This window comes from Opisthocomus hoazin, chromosome 3 (assembly GCF_030867145.1).
Source record: "Opisthocomus hoazin isolate bOpiHoa1 chromosome 3, bOpiHoa1.hap1, whole genome shotgun sequence".
Lineage (NCBI taxonomy): Eukaryota > Metazoa > Chordata > Aves > Opisthocomiformes > Opisthocomidae > Opisthocomus > Opisthocomus hoazin.
Window position 1 is genome coordinate 41,061,595 of NC_134416.1, and position 17,079 is coordinate 41,078,673.

General features: G+C 48.7%; 2 protein-coding genes across 4 annotated transcripts in view; one reads left to right on the top strand and one right to left on the bottom strand.

Annotated features, from left to right (window-relative positions):
- Positions 1–260: 260 nt before the first annotated feature.
- CRH (corticotropin releasing hormone) lies at positions 261–2,697 on the top strand. 3 transcript variants are annotated; one of them, XM_075415264.1, is made up of 2 exons: positions 261–279; positions 1,695–2,697. In XM_075415264.1, the coding sequence occupies exon 2, from the start codon at positions 1,710–1,712 to the stop codon at positions 2,199–2,201; it is 492 nt and encodes a 163-aa protein (XP_075271379.1). In that variant the 5' UTR covers positions 261–279; positions 1,695–1,709; the 3' UTR covers positions 2,202–2,697. The 3 variants fall into 3 exon arrangements, with proteins under 3 accessions (XP_075271379.1, XP_075271377.1, XP_075271378.1); XM_075415262.1 differs by lacking the exon at positions 261–279 and adding an exon at positions 1,095–1,396; XM_075415263.1 differs by lacking the exon at positions 261–279 and adding an exon at positions 1,095–1,200.
- Positions 2,698–3,064: 367 nt separating this feature from the next.
- The window catches only part of TRIM55 (tripartite motif containing 55), a 38,592-nt gene continuing 24,577 nt past the window's right edge, over positions 3,065–17,079 (bottom strand). The window contains exon 10 of the mRNA XM_009940490.2: positions 3,065–4,834. Coding sequence (XP_009938792.1) covers positions 4,715–4,834 — 120 coding nt within the window. The 3' untranslated portion in view covers positions 3,065–4,714. The remainder of the gene's footprint in view (positions 4,835–17,079) is intronic.

Here is a 17,079-nt window from a genome sequence, read left to right on the forward strand (position 1 = left end):
GACGTACGAGTGCATGACCCCAAGCATTTACAGTCTAGACGGGCTGAAACCGGAAGGTTTTCAGTACAATTTTCTGATTTAAAATGAAGGGCATGACTAGCGTTGCAACCGAGGCAGTGGAGAAGCAGGACTGAGACGCAGTGGCAAAGCTGGTGGGATGCAAAAACGGAAGAAGGCACATTATGCGCGAAATGGGCGTTGGGCAGGAATTATTTCTCTAGGCAGCGCTGCAAATTATTTCTCTAGGCAGCGCTGGCTCCTGGCAGAGGAGACTGGAGGGTAAGGAACCAAGCTGGAGACACTGGTGGAATACGGTCTGGAGCCTGCGGACGTAGCCGAGATGGGAGAGCATCGGTGTGGGATCAGGACGCGCTGGGGGGTCGGGCCTTAGCTGAGGAGGGCGAGGGGGGAAACACGTATCCGTGGGTGGGAGAGGTGGGGAAGGTAAGCTAGCGGAGCTGGAGGGGGGGGGGAGGAAAAGCAAAAGGAGCGGTTGCTACCCCCGCGCAAGCAGTGGGAAGGCGAGGGGGAGAACCCGGGGCCAGCGGCAGGGGGGGCGAGCGGAGCGGTGCCCGGGCTGCGCTCCCGGCCCCGGCCGGAGCTCCCGGGGCGGCCCCGACCGCACCCCCGGTCTCATCTCCGCCCCCCAGGGGGCTTCCCGCCCCCTCTTCGGGTGCGGGGTCCCGGGTAGCCCCCGCCGCAGGTCCCTCCCGGCCCCGCTTCGCAGGGGGAAGCGCTGCCCCGGCCCGGGCCGGCCCCGGGCTCGGAGCACAGACGGGACCCCCACAAACCCCGCGCCCCGCGGAGCCTCCCGCGCCGGCGGCGGGCCGGGCAGCGCCGGGAATGGGCGAAGGAGACCGCCCGGGGCAGCAGCCCTGGTCTCGGGTGGGTCGGGTCCCTCCCCGCGAGTGGAAAGTTTCCCCGGAGCGACCTCTCATAGTACGCGCCTGCTAGGAAATCTCATTCAAGTATTTTTGTCAATGGGGTGGAGGGGGGGGGGGGGGGGCACCCTGCTCCCCGGCCCCCGGCCCGGCTGACGTCACCGCAGAGGCGATAAATATCTGTTGATATAATTGGACGTGAGATTTGGGGTTGCGATAGCGAAACTCGGCCCATCGCCGCTCCGGCGGGCCCCCATGATTTATTCAGCACTGGATCGGGGCACGCAATCGGGCTGTCAGGAGAGCGTCAGCTTATTAGGCAAGTTCTGCGTGATTCCCGGAGAGGGTCTAAGCTATAAAAATCCCGCGCCCCGGCTCTGATTAGGACCGAACCCGATCCCAAGTTCGCCAGGAGCCGGCTCCAAGGGAGAGAGAGAGGAAGGGACGCCGGGCACCGCCGAGCCCCCGCCGCCCGCCCTGCCCTGTCCTGCCCTGCCCCGCCGCCGCCGCCCCGGGTAGGTGCGGGGCCGCGCCCGGGCTGCGCTGCGGGGGGCTGAGCGCGGCGTCCCGGGGAACGCCGGGCACCCCACGCTCCCCGCCGCCCCCCTTTCCCCGCCGCGGGTGGGTGGGGAGGCGCGGGGCCGCGCACACGCGTGGGCTCTGTCCGGAGGGGTCCGGGCGCGGTTCAGCACCGGACAGCGGCGGCGGGGGGCTCCCCGCACCGCACCGCCCCCCCGCCGTCCCCCTCGCCGCCGCCGCTCGGCTGCGTAACCCCCCCTTCCCCTCTTCCCCCCTCCCCGTCTGCTCCCGCAGGTCCGGGCCCCGACCATGAAGGTCCCGCTGCTGGTCTCCGCGGGGATCCTGCTGGTCGCCCTCCTGCCCTGCCGGGAGTGCAGGGCTCTCGGCCAGAGCCCGGCGGCCGCCCGCGGGGCTCCGCACCGGCCGGGCTCCTTCCAGCAACCGCAGCAGCCTCCGCAGCAGCAGCAGCAAGCCCTGCCCGTCCTGCTCCGCATGGGAGAGGAGTATTTCCTCCGCCTGGGCAACCTCGGCAGGAGACCCGAGGGCTCTCCCCCCGCCGGCCCCGCCGGGCAGCCCGACGCCTCCGCCGGCGACGTTTTCCGGGCGGCGGTGCCGGGGAGCCCCGAGGAGGGCGAAGCCGAGGGGGAGGCCGTGGAGAGGGAGAAGCGGTCCGAGGAGCCCCCGATATCCCTGGATCTGACTTTCCACCTCCTGCGCGAAGTCCTGGAGATGGCCCGAGCCGAGCAGCTGGCGCAGCAGGCTCACAGCAACAGGAAACTGATGGAGATCATCGGGAAGTGAGACGGCCCCTCCCCGCCTTGCCAAAGAGATTCCGCGGTTAGCACGGCAGTAATCACACCGTCCGATGTACCATAGTGCTGCTCTGGTGTCACCTCTTTATTTTTACATGGCTTTAAACCCAGAAGGGCGTACTCCGCACAGCCTCTGTCCCTTGGCCAGCATGCACAACCGTGTACCAAGTGCAGAAACGCGAGTGTCGTTCGTACCCCCCCCCCCCCCCCCCCCCTTTATTTATTTCTCCGTTTCCCAGTTATTCTAGTGCCATCGCTGCGTAGGGGTGTGTGAGCGTTGGAGGAAATGGTGCCGAGAAGACAGAGAACTTTTCTGCTGGGGGCAGGGAGGTGGGAGGGGGAATCTCTGTAAGCTACTTTAAATCCACTCTTTTTTTTTTTTTCTTCCTGTAAACGTTTTCACAATAAAACATCTTTTCAGCGCTCGGTCGATTTTGTTGTGTAAGAGAATGTTTAATATTTATATTTTTAATAAAAGCTGCAAAGTAACCATGGCTTGGTGGACTTTCTTGGATTCTTCCGCCTACTGCAGCTCTCACCGGGATGGGACGGGACGGGACGGGACGAGCGCCCCAGGGAGCCCCAAACAACCCCTGGGAAGGGTTTTCTCCCCTCCCCGTCGCTGCGGCCACCCCACCCCCCCACCCCGGCCCTCCCGGTGACTGGTCGGGTCGGGGGCTGGTGGGTCGCCCCCAGCCCAGCGGGTCTCCCAGCAGCAGCCCCCCAAGCCAGGCAGCCTCCTCCAGTGCGCCGGTGAGGCGCTCCCCCATCTCTCTTCTGTTTCGTTTCGCTCTCTGCTTACACCCCCACCCCCCACCCCCCGAAAGGGCAGATGCCTCCCCGCCCTGGGTCCCCCCGCTCCCGGCAGCCCTGCATAAACCGCGGGGAATCTTCCCGGGAGAAACTGGGGGAAATCCGCCCAGGAGAGCAGGAAATCCCTCAGCCCAAACCACATACCCGGGGACAAGAGGGTCCAGCGGCCTCTGGGAGGCGATGCGATGGCCGGAGGCGATGCGGTGGCGGTGGGGAGCGGGACTCGCTTGTGCGGACCTCGCCTCTGCAGCCCCCCAAAGCTTCCCTCGCAGGAGCGTTTTCCAGGGGAAGCAGGCCCAAGCGAGGGTCAGTGAGACTCAGCCCCGCCAGCGAGCCAGTCCTGCTGGGGCCCCACGACCCGGCACGCTCCCCTGCGGAAACGGCGGGTGTTCAGGGCCTGACTCGGGACTTCCGGTAGGATCCGCACTTAAACCTGGTGCAGAGCTTGGCACCTGGTCCCCCATGGCACGCTGGCAACCTGCCGCTCTCTCTTAAACACTACTGAGTGCCAGCACCCTGTCCCCAGCGACAAAGCTTGCAGAGTGTCACCTTCCGCACAACTTGTAGGGCTTCTGAGCAACCTGGTCTGGTTGAAGATGTCCCTGCTCACTGCAAGGGGGTTGGGCTAGATGGCCTCTAAAGGTCCTTTCCAACCCAAAGAGTTCTGTGATTCTGTGATTCTTTGAAGACACGAGTTTGATTTCATTAGGCAGCTCGACATCTGCCACGCACGTGGAACCGGACATTCAGCATTCACCTTTTCTACAGCGGCCTTCAAATTAAACCCTGAAAGAACAGCTGTGGCCACCTCGCCGCCTCCCGGTTTCGTGCCAGAACATGCCCCTTTTCCTGCGAGCCCAGACGACTGAGAAGACGCAGACACAGACAGCGGCTGGACCAACGTGGGCAGCCCTCTGGAGTCTGCCCCACAGGCCCAGAGCTGCGTCCCCTGTCCAGGCGCAGGGGGTGGCCGGTGCTTTCGACGCGTGCGTCTTCCTCATCTCCACCGCTGGGCACCTTCCCGACAAGTAACGGTTCACGGGAGTGTTGTCTGTCGCGGCTTGGCAGGAAGAGCAAGAGCGAAGGAAGACGTGGCAGCTCCCCTCTCCCCTCCCGCGTTTGGGCTGCGCTGCCGGTGAGGCACCGGAGCCGTGGGGATGAGGGGTGGCTGCGGGGAGGCGCTCAGACACAGCCCTGGCTTGGGGCTGCCGAGGGCGCGACGGTGTCGTTGAAGTCACCAGCACCGAGGAGCGGGGACGCGGGAGGGTACTGAGGAGAAACGCGCTGTGCTGGCAAAGGATGCGACCAGTGAATACCATACCGGCATTTTAGCTAACGACATCGCTGAAGCGTTTACACCTACACAGGGACATGCCAAAAAGTGAATAACAAAACACTAGCAGTGCGCAGCCTACAGCTGTAGTGATGCCATTTTCCCCTTGGAAACAAGAAATCACTGGAAAACACTCTGACTACAATACAGTATAGCAATCTGTCCCCATGCCCCCATCCCTCTCAGGGCTGTCATCTCAAGGGCTGGGTATCACGTGGAGATCAGCTGAGTTCCTGGGGACGAAACCTGCTCGGATGTCCCTTTCCAGGCCAGTTTCTGTGCTGGTTGCAGCCAGGCTGCCTGCGCTCACGGTCCCTCCGAGGAGAAGCACACCAGAAGCCAGCCAGAGTGAGTCATCATTCGTTCAGAGAGTTCAACCAGGAGAAGGAGAAGACATGACGAGCCGGCTCATCACCCCTCTCGTTGCTCACAGGAGTTTCCTCCACTTGTCCTTGAGGGGACGGTTCAGAACCAGTCTGTAAAGGAAGGAGAGGTTGACAAATGGAAAAGACGAATTGCGTTAAAATCCGTATGATTTCACAACATGCAGAAAACCAGAATGAAGTGGGAAAGAGGTGAAAAGGCAGGGGGCATGAAGGTTTGGGGAGGCCAGCCAGACTTCTAGTGCCAGAGGAGTGGGAGGGACTTTTGCCACAGACAACGGCAGAGGAAGGATTTGGCCGGTGAGCGTGTCGCCTCTGCGCAAAGTGCTTAGTCCTGGTTCGGACCTCTGGAAAATTACTGCACCGAAGGTGGCAACTGCCTGTTTAGAAGTGATCCTGAGCCAGCTTGGCTTGCGTAGCTGGGCCTCCAGATTGATGTGGACCGAGGCCAAAAGTTATTGTCAGTGCCCTGCCACTCAAAATGGTACTTTTTCTGCTGTCGTGAAATCTGCCTTGGATGCTTTTTTTTTTCTTTAAAGTCTTTTAATGTTTATTTCACTTCAGTTTCACTCAGCCCAAGATCAGGGAATAAATAATAAAGAGGTACAAGCTCCTGCTCATTTCCCAGGCCAAATTCTGCTTTTGTTTGCACAGGTGTCCTCTGCTTACAGTAAAAAAAGAAATCTGGACATGACATGCTTTAGCTGCTAATCACAGGAATTATTATTATCTTTTAAATTAACTGAATATTTAACCGGCCAGTATGATACACAGAAATATTTTTACTAGTTCTAACATTTTCAGATCCCTTTGGCAGAGAATGAAGACCAGCTTTCTGGTAGTATCAGAAATCCTCTTAAGGATAAAATATACAAAAATCGGTGATTTGGTAGTTAAGGGATGCTTTGTGTCTTCATCATTAAAATCACAATTTAACGTGCAATACACTGGATGTGTTTTCCTTGCATGTTCCTAGATACGCACATGCATTATTGTACATTCTCAAAATTAAAATAGCCAATATTGGCAGCCTTCTCTGTGAAGGGTTTCACCTTAGTTTGGGAACTTTGGAAACGTGATCTCAGGAGAACTATTTGATGCCAAGATATACCTGAGAGAGGGAAAATGACAGAGCAGTGTCCTCTGAATTTTAACATGTCTCAACCACTTATAATACTGTCCTAAAATGGAAAGTTACAAAAGCAGTGATGAACAGACATACCCAGAAACAAACAACGAAGCAGGAAAGCTTGTGAGGAAATGAAGCACGGGACGGATTATTTTCCTAAGCCTTTTTTGTAAGTGCTTAACATTAAAGTAAGAACTAATGGTGTGTTAAGTATAAATTGGTTACTGGGCTTCATTCCAGTTACTACCGATCTGAGTATTGTGACACCAACAGACAAGCCAGCACGGAGGTGTGTAAAAAGTGGCTCCCTATTCCTTTCTTTATATCTAATGAGAGTTCGTAGCTCCTTTTTTAGATCCAGATCCTCAGTTCCTCTAGACTGGAATAGCCCTACTTGTTCCAATGAAATGCTGTCTGAGAATCTACTTTAATATTTCAAATGTGGACTAATCTTTGACTCGGATTCATATTTTCAAAGCAAGGCACTCACTGCTACTCACTGCAAAATACAGAGCTCAGAAAGGATTTTTGTGGACAAGCATCTTGCAGAAGAAAGTAGCTTTTGCTTGCTAACTTTATCGTGTACTTTAATGAGAGCATAGGCACGGTGAAAAATCTGGGAGAAACAGCTGTCTCCTTGAATACGAAAGTCCATTTTCAGTGATGCTGGTGAGAAGGGTCGTCTCCCAGGCTTACGCAAATGTATTGTAAAGAACTGGGCCCACGGGGCCAGATCTTCAGCTGAAAAGGCAGGTAGCTAATTAAGTCCTGATAACAGAAGATCTGCCTCTCAGTCCTGGAAACCCAAACCTTCCAACCCGATTACAAAAGTCAGGTGTCAGCAGTAAATACATGGCTAGACTTTCTGAGTCGTAAGGGATTCTGTGCTCTCTTGATGTTGGTAGATGTAGGGGCGTAGGTGTTTTATTAGCCCTCTGTGATGTTGAAAACTTTGCCTTTTATTTTTGGAAGGACAGCTGGAGTGCCTGGACTCGCTAAAAGCCATTTTGAAATTGGTTGTGCAATTTTGTGCACCGAGCCCTCAGCAGAGTGTGTAAGCAGGCGTGAGACAGCCTTCCTCGCTCCTCCTCACTCTGCAAAGGAATAGGACTGGCAAGAGGTTTAAAAAAATTTTCCTGCATTTTTATTCTTTCTTACTTAAAGCCACACTGTCACCTTGTAATTTCTCTTCCTGTGCAAGTCGGGCTTCCTTTAGTGCTTCCACTTGCTATTCCAACCACCCACTACCCAGAAATATACTTTAAACTAAGGTTAACTTTGAAGCAAAGAACTATTTATGGGCTTAAATTTAAGTATCTTGTTTTATAGGATTTGGAACTAACATGTTAGAAGAAAAAAAGCACAATCTAATGACTTAGACTGGCAAGGTGACTGCATTACTTTGTTAACCCTCACTGCTGGTACTGTATTTCAAGCAAAACAGTCTTTGTATGCATCACTGCCAAAGCTGTATTTCATAATGTGTTAAATCCTTCATATTCAGCTGTGATGGTATCTTCCTGTGGCAGCAAAACAATGTTGGAGCTCCAGCACTTTCCCACTGGGTTTGGCTGGCTGAAGCCCTTACTCGCTGTGCCTCGCTGGGCTCAGCAGGCTGCCCGTCTGCAACACCTCGATGTGCCTTTCCAAGAGCCATCATTTACCACCACACCCAGCCAGGAGTGAAGCAAGCACAGCACTGACAATAGGGCCATTCCTCAGCTGTTAGACTTGTGTTTTCACACCTGTGACACTGCAGGATTTGTGCTCTGAGTCATACAGTGGCTGAGGTACGCTATCCTCATGTGAGGCAAGAGACCATCAAAAGGTGCCAGGAGCAATTCTGTCCACATTATTAAGTTTGCTTCCCCCTGCCAACGGCAGCCCACACAACTCAGAGTTACACAGTGTGATGAGATTGTCCGAGACAAAAATTTTATGGAATCACAGAATGTTTGGGGTTGGAAGGGACCTCTGGGGATCATCTAGTCCAACCCCCTTGCCAAAGCAGGGTCACCTACAGCAGGCTGCACAGGACTTTGTCCAGGTGGGTCTTGAATATCTCCAGAGAAGGAGACTCCACAACCTCTCTGGGCAGCCTGTTCCAGTGCTCCATCACCCTCAGAGTGAAGAAGTTCTTCCCCATGTTCAGACAGAACTTCCTGTGCTTCAGTTTTGCCCCTTGTCCTGTCGCTGGGCACCACTGAAAAGAGTCTGGCCCCTTCCTCCTGACACTCACCCTTCAGATATTTATAGGCATTTATAAGGTCCCCTCTCAGCCTTCTCTTCTTCAGGCTAAACAAGCCCAGCACCCTCAGCCTTTCCTCATAGGAGAGATGCTCCAGTCCCCTCATCATCTTTGTAGCCCTCCGCTGGACTCTCTCCTTCTGCAGACTTTCACAGAAAACAACGTTTTTGAACCAGGAGGTGATTCTGAAAGGTAGAAAGCAGAGCCAGGTCCCCTCAGTATCAATGGGATTTGGGCATCTGACCCCTCCGTAGGTCCTTGCAATCTCATCCCAGATCACCTCGCTCTCCCTGTTACCACAGCCCTACTCCGCTGCCAGAGAAAAGCTTTCTGCTGAGCGTGGCACAACCCTTGCCACATGCCTTGCAGACGGTTCGGATTCAACACTTCATTGTGTCTGTCCATTGCTATTGGGCAACTGCTGTTAAGCTTCTGCCCAAGCTTTATCTTAGTCTTGGAGATCTCTCAGTAATAAGGATAACTAAGGAGTTTACCTCAGATTACATTAATCACATTAGGCCAATGCTGAGAGAGTGCTGAATACTTATGCTTTGATTTATATTTGATTTATATTTTCCCCTTTGGTGTCGAATGACATCAGATGATGCCTTCAGTAAGCACCAGGAATTTTCACCAGGCCAGCTCATGAAGCGGGGAGGGAAGCACACCCTGCATGACTGATTGTTGGGTTTGTTTTTCCCATAAGCAAAGTCCAGGCTGGAGTTTCCATGCCAATTCTTTGGAGGTGCTGAGCAACCACATCTCCCACTGAGCAGCCACTCAGCACTCCTCAGCACCTGGCACACTAGAATTTGCGTGAATAAACTGTATAAAGATCTCTGTGTTTAAAGTTGCAGGTATTCAGCATCTGTCAGCATTTGCTTCCTTAAGCAGAGCACTACTTAAATCTGTGTAAGGCTCTTGTAAAAGGTATGGATGAAATGGGTGAGTGGGATTGCTTTGTCATAACTTCTTCATTTATTAGGGCCCAGCAGTTAGCCTATCTGTGCTGGCAGAAAATAGGCAGTCTAGGCCTTCTAGACATTTAAAACACAATGAAGTCTACACAATGTTTTCTGCTTTACCACCAGTAAACTTCAGTCATCTAGAAGCGAGATAGCCGCTCAAGCAAACTTCATTCATCACCTCTAAAGGGACCAATAAGAGAAAGGCACCAGGAAAGGGTGATTTGTTGCATCCTAAAAGAAGCATCTGTAGGGTGGGTTTCCCTCTGGAGGTATCTGTTTCTCTCTGCTGACCTCAGAGACACTCTTGGTGACCAGGTTAGACTAGATCTGCCTTTTAAGTAATTACACAAGAAAGAGTCCAGCCAAATACTTCAGAATACCAGAAAACTTCTTGATAGGAATTGAGAACTTTGACTGCGCTATTATTTTTTAGAAGATCAGTAACTCTTCAGTTTAGGAAGTGGGGAGGAAAGGTGAAGGGTCTTCATAGTCTTTTTCAGATTGTTTTTTGTGGGGGCAAATTTTTGCTCATTTTTGATGACTTCTGGTAAGGTAGGGTCTGGAGAAACCATTGCTATGATGGCCCTCTCATGGTTATTTCACACCAGCTTGCAAGGAGATGTGAGAAATAACAGAGGTGAGGGCTGAAATGGTTGTTTCCTCCATGGATGTAGATTACCCACCGGTATATTTTATCCAGATTGAGCATGACTCAATGATCACAATTTTATGTAACTAATCAGAAAACTAAATGGGTTGCGGGTTTTATGCTGACTGCAGGAGAATAGGTTGCTACTTTGCGGGCAAAGCAACATTGATCTTGTCACATTTTTTGAACAAAGATGGTTCTACCTAGTGAATTTGTAGTAGCTGAACACTTTGTGCCATCCAAGCATGTGATTTCTGACCTAGTGCCGAATTCGCCAAAACTGTATTTACCATCTTGTGGAAGCAACGTCTCAGTTTTGACTGAATTAATGAGACAGGTCTAGATTTACAGTGAAATAAGTGAGAAAAGAATGCATGTGGTTTATTAGAAGTCAGTATGCCCTAGGAAAAGGGGTTATTTCTTACAGCATGGATGCACTGGTTGGTTGCAAATAGCCCTCCTGTGCAGCTGTATGAATATTTTCCAGAGCAGCAATGCTGACCAAAGCAGGTCCTGCCCCTTGGCTCCCCATCCACCTCTTCCTGCTTTGCCTTCGCGGTTCACTGTCCATTTGCATTGCTGCATCATTTTGCAGGGCTGTGGTAAGAATGGGAATGTCACTGGAAAGACAAATTTTTTGTTGTTTTTTGAGGTGAAGGAAGATATTTTTAAACCTGGACCATTTGAATGATTTGATTCCAACACAGTGCAAAAAAACAGCTGCCTCACCACAAATGCCATGTGAGTGGTAGCATCTCGGCAGCAGTAAGAAGCAGGGCTGTTTGGCAAGAAACTGCTAAATCACCTTTGCTGCCAGAGAAAAAAATGGATCTACAACCTTAGAGGCATGTGAACTACCCAAATGCCCCCGCCGCTGCCTCCTCAGGATCCAGCAGGAGAGTGAGAGTGTGAATTTGTTAAAAGATGTGGGTCTTGGAGAGAGAGGCAGCAAAAATTCAAGGTTCTAGCTTCTACGCTTTCTCAGAAAAGAAGTGAGAAATTAAAGTTAATTCCCATATTTTAGCTGGCTTGTTTAGAAACAGCCCCCAGTGCTGACAAGAACAGACATGATCAAAAAATGCTCGCTGGTCACAAAGCCATCACAGAATCTGTAGGCTATGTTTGTCTGCCTGAAATGTCAAGCGTTACACTTCTGGCACTCAACACTTCCAGGCAGCAGAAACAAAGGGAGCACAACAGGTTATTTTTAAATAGTTTAAACTTTAGTTCAAGCATTTTGTTTTCATATTTTTATGCAGTCTAGCTCCTTCAGCGTAACACCTGGCAGCTGTCACATATATCACAACAATATTGTTTCAAGCTAAGAGGCTGCTTATTTTGTACGGATCTTTTCTTTTTATTAGTGGGAATCAACAGAATATTCTCTGAAATAATTGCTACAATTACCTGCCACGGGTATACCCACGGTGGCAGACAAAATAATATGCACAGACAAGTTCCATCAGTCACAGTACTAGATATGTCACTCTCTTAATAGCGGTCAGTAATGAGTTTTTAAAGTCCATTGGGAGGAAATGCCTTTCTTCAATAGATTTTTGTTATATTACAGTTCACATTATGTGGCTAATGTCTAATGCAGTGTCTCTTACATAATGACCTTAAAGAGATCAATTGTATTTCAGAGGAAAACAGCCCAGCTAGCTTATTTTGGTATAGGATCTGCACATCTCTCATGGGATATGGAGGTCCAGACACTTGGTGGAAACAATTTTGGAGAATGGTGTGAGAGAGTGGCGTTCTTCTGCTACTGGAGACAAGGAAAATACAATTTCTTTATTTATGTCACATAGCTTTTTCATGACTCGAAAAAAAAGCCAGAAATAAGATACTTGTTTAATATTTCACCCACTGCTGCTCCTCACTGACATTATTTTCTGCATAAAACCTAGTCCTGCCACTGTCCAGGAAAATGAAGGAAATACGGAGGGAGGGTCTTACAAACACATGAACACGAAGGCTGCATGATCAGAACAGTCTTTCCTGGATCTATCCACACATCATTCCTTGTTCCTTTCATACAGAAGTTGTTGAGAACCTCTCGATCATTGGGCTGTCTATCACTTCTGCTCCTTTCCAGTTCTGCTGGAGAATTGTTCAGCAAGGAAAGGATCATCTTGAAAAGGTGCAGGAGTAAGTGGTATGTGCTGGCCAGAAAGCTACTCACAGCTACCTGTTCTCTCCTCTTCCCCCTACTTCTACTTCATCAGACAAGTAGATACAACTCCAGATTAAAAAGTTAAATGTGAAATAGAGACCTTCCAAGAACTTCTCTGTGGCAGTAACCCATCTAGTCTGTGTCAGAGAAAATTCACCACTAACTTTAAGAGAGAAGTAGCAAATCTAGTAATGGTTTAACATCATGTTTGTCTCTGCCATGTAGTCTTTTCATCATGGAGTGTTGTATATTAAAGCTTTTTCTTCCTCTGCAAAGGGTATTTTTGTAAATCCAGTGAATGAGACACAGTGCCAGTTCAGGCTGTGACTCACCCCAGAGCTCCATTCACAGGATCAGATAACTGAGCCAGCATAGCTGTGAGGTGTGTAGATGCATACCACGCTTTGGAGGCTGGAGCACTGCTTGCATCGTGAGTGGCTTAGTTGGGCTGTTGTGAGTGTGGGGAGGGTGGTATACGTGGGCTATGGACACAGCACGCTTTCTCTAAGAGACCAAAACGCACTGGTGGAGATGCAGGAAGAAAAGCTGGAATGTCAGTTAAAGCAACCAGTTGCCATTTTTAAACCCACCACGTAACAGAAAAAAGAAAGTCTTGGCCTCAGTTAAAACATTTTTTCCCTCATCACCTGTTGCTGCTGCCCCTTTTCCTTTGCGTGCTCATTTTTCCGTGTCTTCAATTGCCTGAATCTTCTCCTTACTACAACTGCAGCAACTGAAGCCAGTAGCCGAGAAGTGACTCTACTCCAGCAATAATACATTGCTCAGTGAGTGGCACCGTGACTTCCTGGATAGAAGTCTGTCGTACCACATCTCACATTGTAGTCTCTGCTCACTCATTAGCAATGCTGGCTTGCTTGCACAGCACTCGGCCAACTGATGAGCAGGATATTAAATCAAGCTTCCTTCTGCCTATCTCTCACTGTTCCCAGGTGAAGTCCAAGGAAATGATAAATACTACTCTTAAAGCCTCAGATTCAATCACAGTTATTGATTGGGTTGTTATGGAGTCTGGAGCTCAGATCACAGGCAACTGTCACCAGGGACAAGCTGGGAACTGACCTGCATCTGGGCAGACACCAGCTCCATTTTTCTTTTTAAATAAATAAAATTTTATAAAATTATGAAATTATGCATAAATATAAAAATAAGTCTATTAAAAAATAATTCTGGTAGTAGATGTTGAAAAGGCTCACAATTACTGATGGGGGAAACAACAACCACCTTTCCTCAACAAGGCATTTTGTAATAGAGCAAGTCAAACAGCAAGTGTTTTGTCATGAAAAACAGCCATTCCTTCTGTGCGCAGAAGTGCTGATCCAGGAGTGCTCTAAGAGACTGGGTCTGTCTTTTGATCGTAAACTTTGGTATTTGAGATAGATAGACTCAGGCAGATTTTATAGGGTGCTCTCTATATTAAAAAAAAGCAATGAGAAATTCAGATCACTTTGTCTCTAGGACTGTGAGATCCTCATCCTCTGCTCTGTCAAAGGTGTGACATCTGTGTCAGACTTCTGTAGCATGGTTTGAACATTGCAGCACCTATCTATACCTCCATTGGCCGGTAGCCTGGGATAACAGGTTTTCTGAATTAGTCACTGGTCTCTTACTTAATAACCTGAAGATTATTATAAAGATATCAGGAATATATGTCACCTGAGAAGGGATCTATGACTGAATCAATGCTGTCTTATATGTCCCTCTCCTTTTTTCTGTTTCATTTTGTAATGAAAATGAAATTTTCATTACGTTTTTTACACCCAGCCAGTAATTCTATTTCAAACGCCAGGTAGGTGGGCACCGAATCCTGCAGGGTGCTGCGGTCCAGCCCGTCACCCGCTCACAGGTCAGGAAAGCACAGAATTGGCATGTTACAATATCCAAACATGAGGCCTCAGCCCCAGATTACTAATTATTTCCAGTGTGATTTTTAATCAGATGATCCATCTCTAATGATTACAGGATTACAAATATTGCTTTCCATAGTCGAGCATACGGCTACACTGAGAGCCTGAACTGTCTCAAGGCAGTAGCATGACAACTAACCAAATATTTTACAAACAGATGGCTTGTGTAGTTGTGACGTAGATCTACCATAATCTGATGGCAAACAGCAACAGTTCATCCATGATTAAGAAATATTTTTTGTTTACACTCTATTTTCCTTTCCGAAAGCCTTAATAATGAGCAGAACTGGTGATGTTTGGAAGAGGAGGTTGAGTGGAGGTAGATGTCAGTATTTAAATGAGATAGTCTCAGAAAGACAGCATCTAGGTGAGCCTGGCTTTGTATTAATTTAAAGGGGAGAAACATTTTGTCCACGCTGTCATTGCGGAGGTCCTTTTGTTAGTAATGGACTGAAACAAATGAAATATACACAAATCAGACGGTATCTATGACTCACCAGACTAATCACAGAACAGACTATTTGAGGTAAAACTTCAGGTGAAGTATTTGCCACTCATATTAATTATGAGAAACTGTTGTCTGAAAGCTGGTCTTAATGCAATGCCCTCACGACTCACCACTGCTGCCTCTGAATCACTCGGATAATTCTCAGAAGAAAGGGGGAGAGAGGTGTTAGAAGAGGAGCAATCAAGACTTTCCTGATTTTCTCTGCATGTATTTGATAAACTGAGGAAAAAATATCTCACCTGAAGCACAAAGACAAGATGCAAAATGGAAATTTACAGGCAGAATTTGCCATCAGCTAAACATCAGCCTGAGTGGCCTCAGACCCAGCCACTGTGACTCCCAACTCACGGAGTCAAGTCACAGAGAAGCAAAGGCAGAATTTTTGGACCGTTAACTGAGATCCTTGCACCTAGTGTTTGCCCTGTATTTCAGCTACAGGCTGAATTATTTTTTTGCTCTTTTTCCCCCAGTGAAATTTAAGAGATGTTCAGGAAGAAGCTTCAAACAGAATTTAATTTGGGCTTGTATGCCAGCTGATTCATGGGTCACCTACAAAAGGCTCAACTTCATGGAGGACAGATGACCCATTTTTCATTCAGCCAAACCTTGCAGATTTTTTAACTGCACAGAAATAAAGCCATCCAGTTTTCTGCCTAAGCAAAGATCCAGTACAAGTATATCCAGAGATAGATGGTAACTATCAAGTTGACTTACGCTCTCTGCATTCTCAGATCTTTCATTAGCACTAAACACAGCTGTTGCAGTGAGCAGAGAGCCTTTGGAGCAGCAGCTGACTTCCTGGGAGAGAGGTGCCTGGGCTGCGCCTGCTGCTGATGCTGACAAACTCGTCCTGCTCTGGGGTTAAACTGTGGGAAGGCCGTGTCGGGTGCGCTTAGCATCATTCCCGCAAGATCTAGCCTTGCAAGACTGCCTTCTCTCCGGCAAGCAGTCCCCTGTCCTGGAGCAGTTGCCATGAAGAGGAGGACTTAGCTTCCTTACCTGAGCAGATTGGCAAGATTGAGTTTCCAATTCGGAGAAGAGAAAGGAAATTATTATTTGCATACCACTGCCACGCTAGTGCAATCATTCCAGAGCAGCACTGTGCTAAAATGTGGGACCATTCCTTTTACAGAGAGATGGAAAAGCAGTGGTACGTGGGCAACGGGCACAGCGTGATCTCTTTTGGGCTTATTTTGGTTTTAAATGATCTTATTTTGTCCAGGTTGCCTGCATATTGACATGACAAGCAATCAGCTAAAACTTAGCTAAGTACTGACCTCTCTGGCAAGTGATTTAAAGCTGTCTCATGGAAAAATATTTGAAGGGTTACCAGCTGAAATTGAACTATTTAGCAGCAGGGCAAACAGAACTACAGTGCATGAATACAGAGAGGACTGTCCCTATGGTAATTCTGGCAGAGGCATAAGGTTGCAAGCAAGTAATAGAAAATTTTAAAACTAATGAAACAAGATTAACATATGCCACTCCATTAGTATTTCTCCCCCCAAACAGCTCAGTCCTGATTATATTTTTATCCTCTTGGAATTAAAGCACTGTACTTACTGGCAGCAAAGGGAAATTAGATCAGAATGCTGCATTTCCTTTCAAACTAAATGCATGCACTTGAGTCGCCCGGAGCCACAGACAGCCACTTCTCTGACAGGGAATGTGAGTGACAGAATATAGGGTCTAGTACTGCATCTTAGGTGAAATAAACTGGATAACAAGAGACCCAGGTGAATATAAGACTTTCATAAACTCTCACAAGTTTATATGGTGTCACTGCATGAGAGATGTTGCCTACAAAAATCTGATTGGGGAAAAAAATGAACAAACTTTTCCTTATGCATCCATTGCCCTCTGTATTTTAATCAGACTGAAATAATTGGAGCAGATGTAAGGTATTTTGTGATCTGTCTTCTTCCAGTGACAGCACAAAAGGATTTTATTATAAAATACTCCTCACTGCTGATTTTTGGGATTCCTCTACTGAAAAACGAGGGATAGTGTGGCTCTGAATGCGAAGACATTTTTAAGGACTACACATTCCCGAAAGTGGTTTTACTGTTCCTGATGTGTGTGGCTTTCTCTAGCTATCAGAGGTCTGCACAAGGGAATAAAACGATGGAACTTCGGGCCGTCTTTTCATGTTTGGTTGTCTGAAGCTGGGCAGCAAGAAGGTCTTACATACCTGGCTTTATAGCTGGGAGTATTGAGCATTTGCACTGTTAGGAGTGACAGACAGATGTTCAACACTCCTGAAAACTAATCTTGCTGGTAAGGATGACTCAATGCATATATAGAAGTCAGATTTCCAAGAGACTGAAAGGCCATACAATGCATCAGGTGCGCCAGTCCAACAGTTGGATGCCCAGAGCATCTATAAACATACACGCTATTCTTCCTACACCTGAAGTTCCACACCTATATGCCTTGGTGGCATCCTCTAGCTATAAAGAGTACAAAACCACATGCCTGAATCCTGAAATGCCAACTGAGTGAAAGAGTTTCTGAAGTCAAATGCACAAAATATATATTGTTCTTCGTAGCTCACTTAGCCTGTCTTCTGAGGCTGAACACAAGAAGACAACTTCAGACTTGGTGAAGGCTTGCTTCACCTCCTTCTGTAACTCATCACACAGTCTGTCACTAAGCTCTCTAAGTTTCTAGTTTGGACTCCAAGATCTGTTTCTCCCACGCACTGGAAAGGGCTGCTTATTAATGTCTGTGTCACC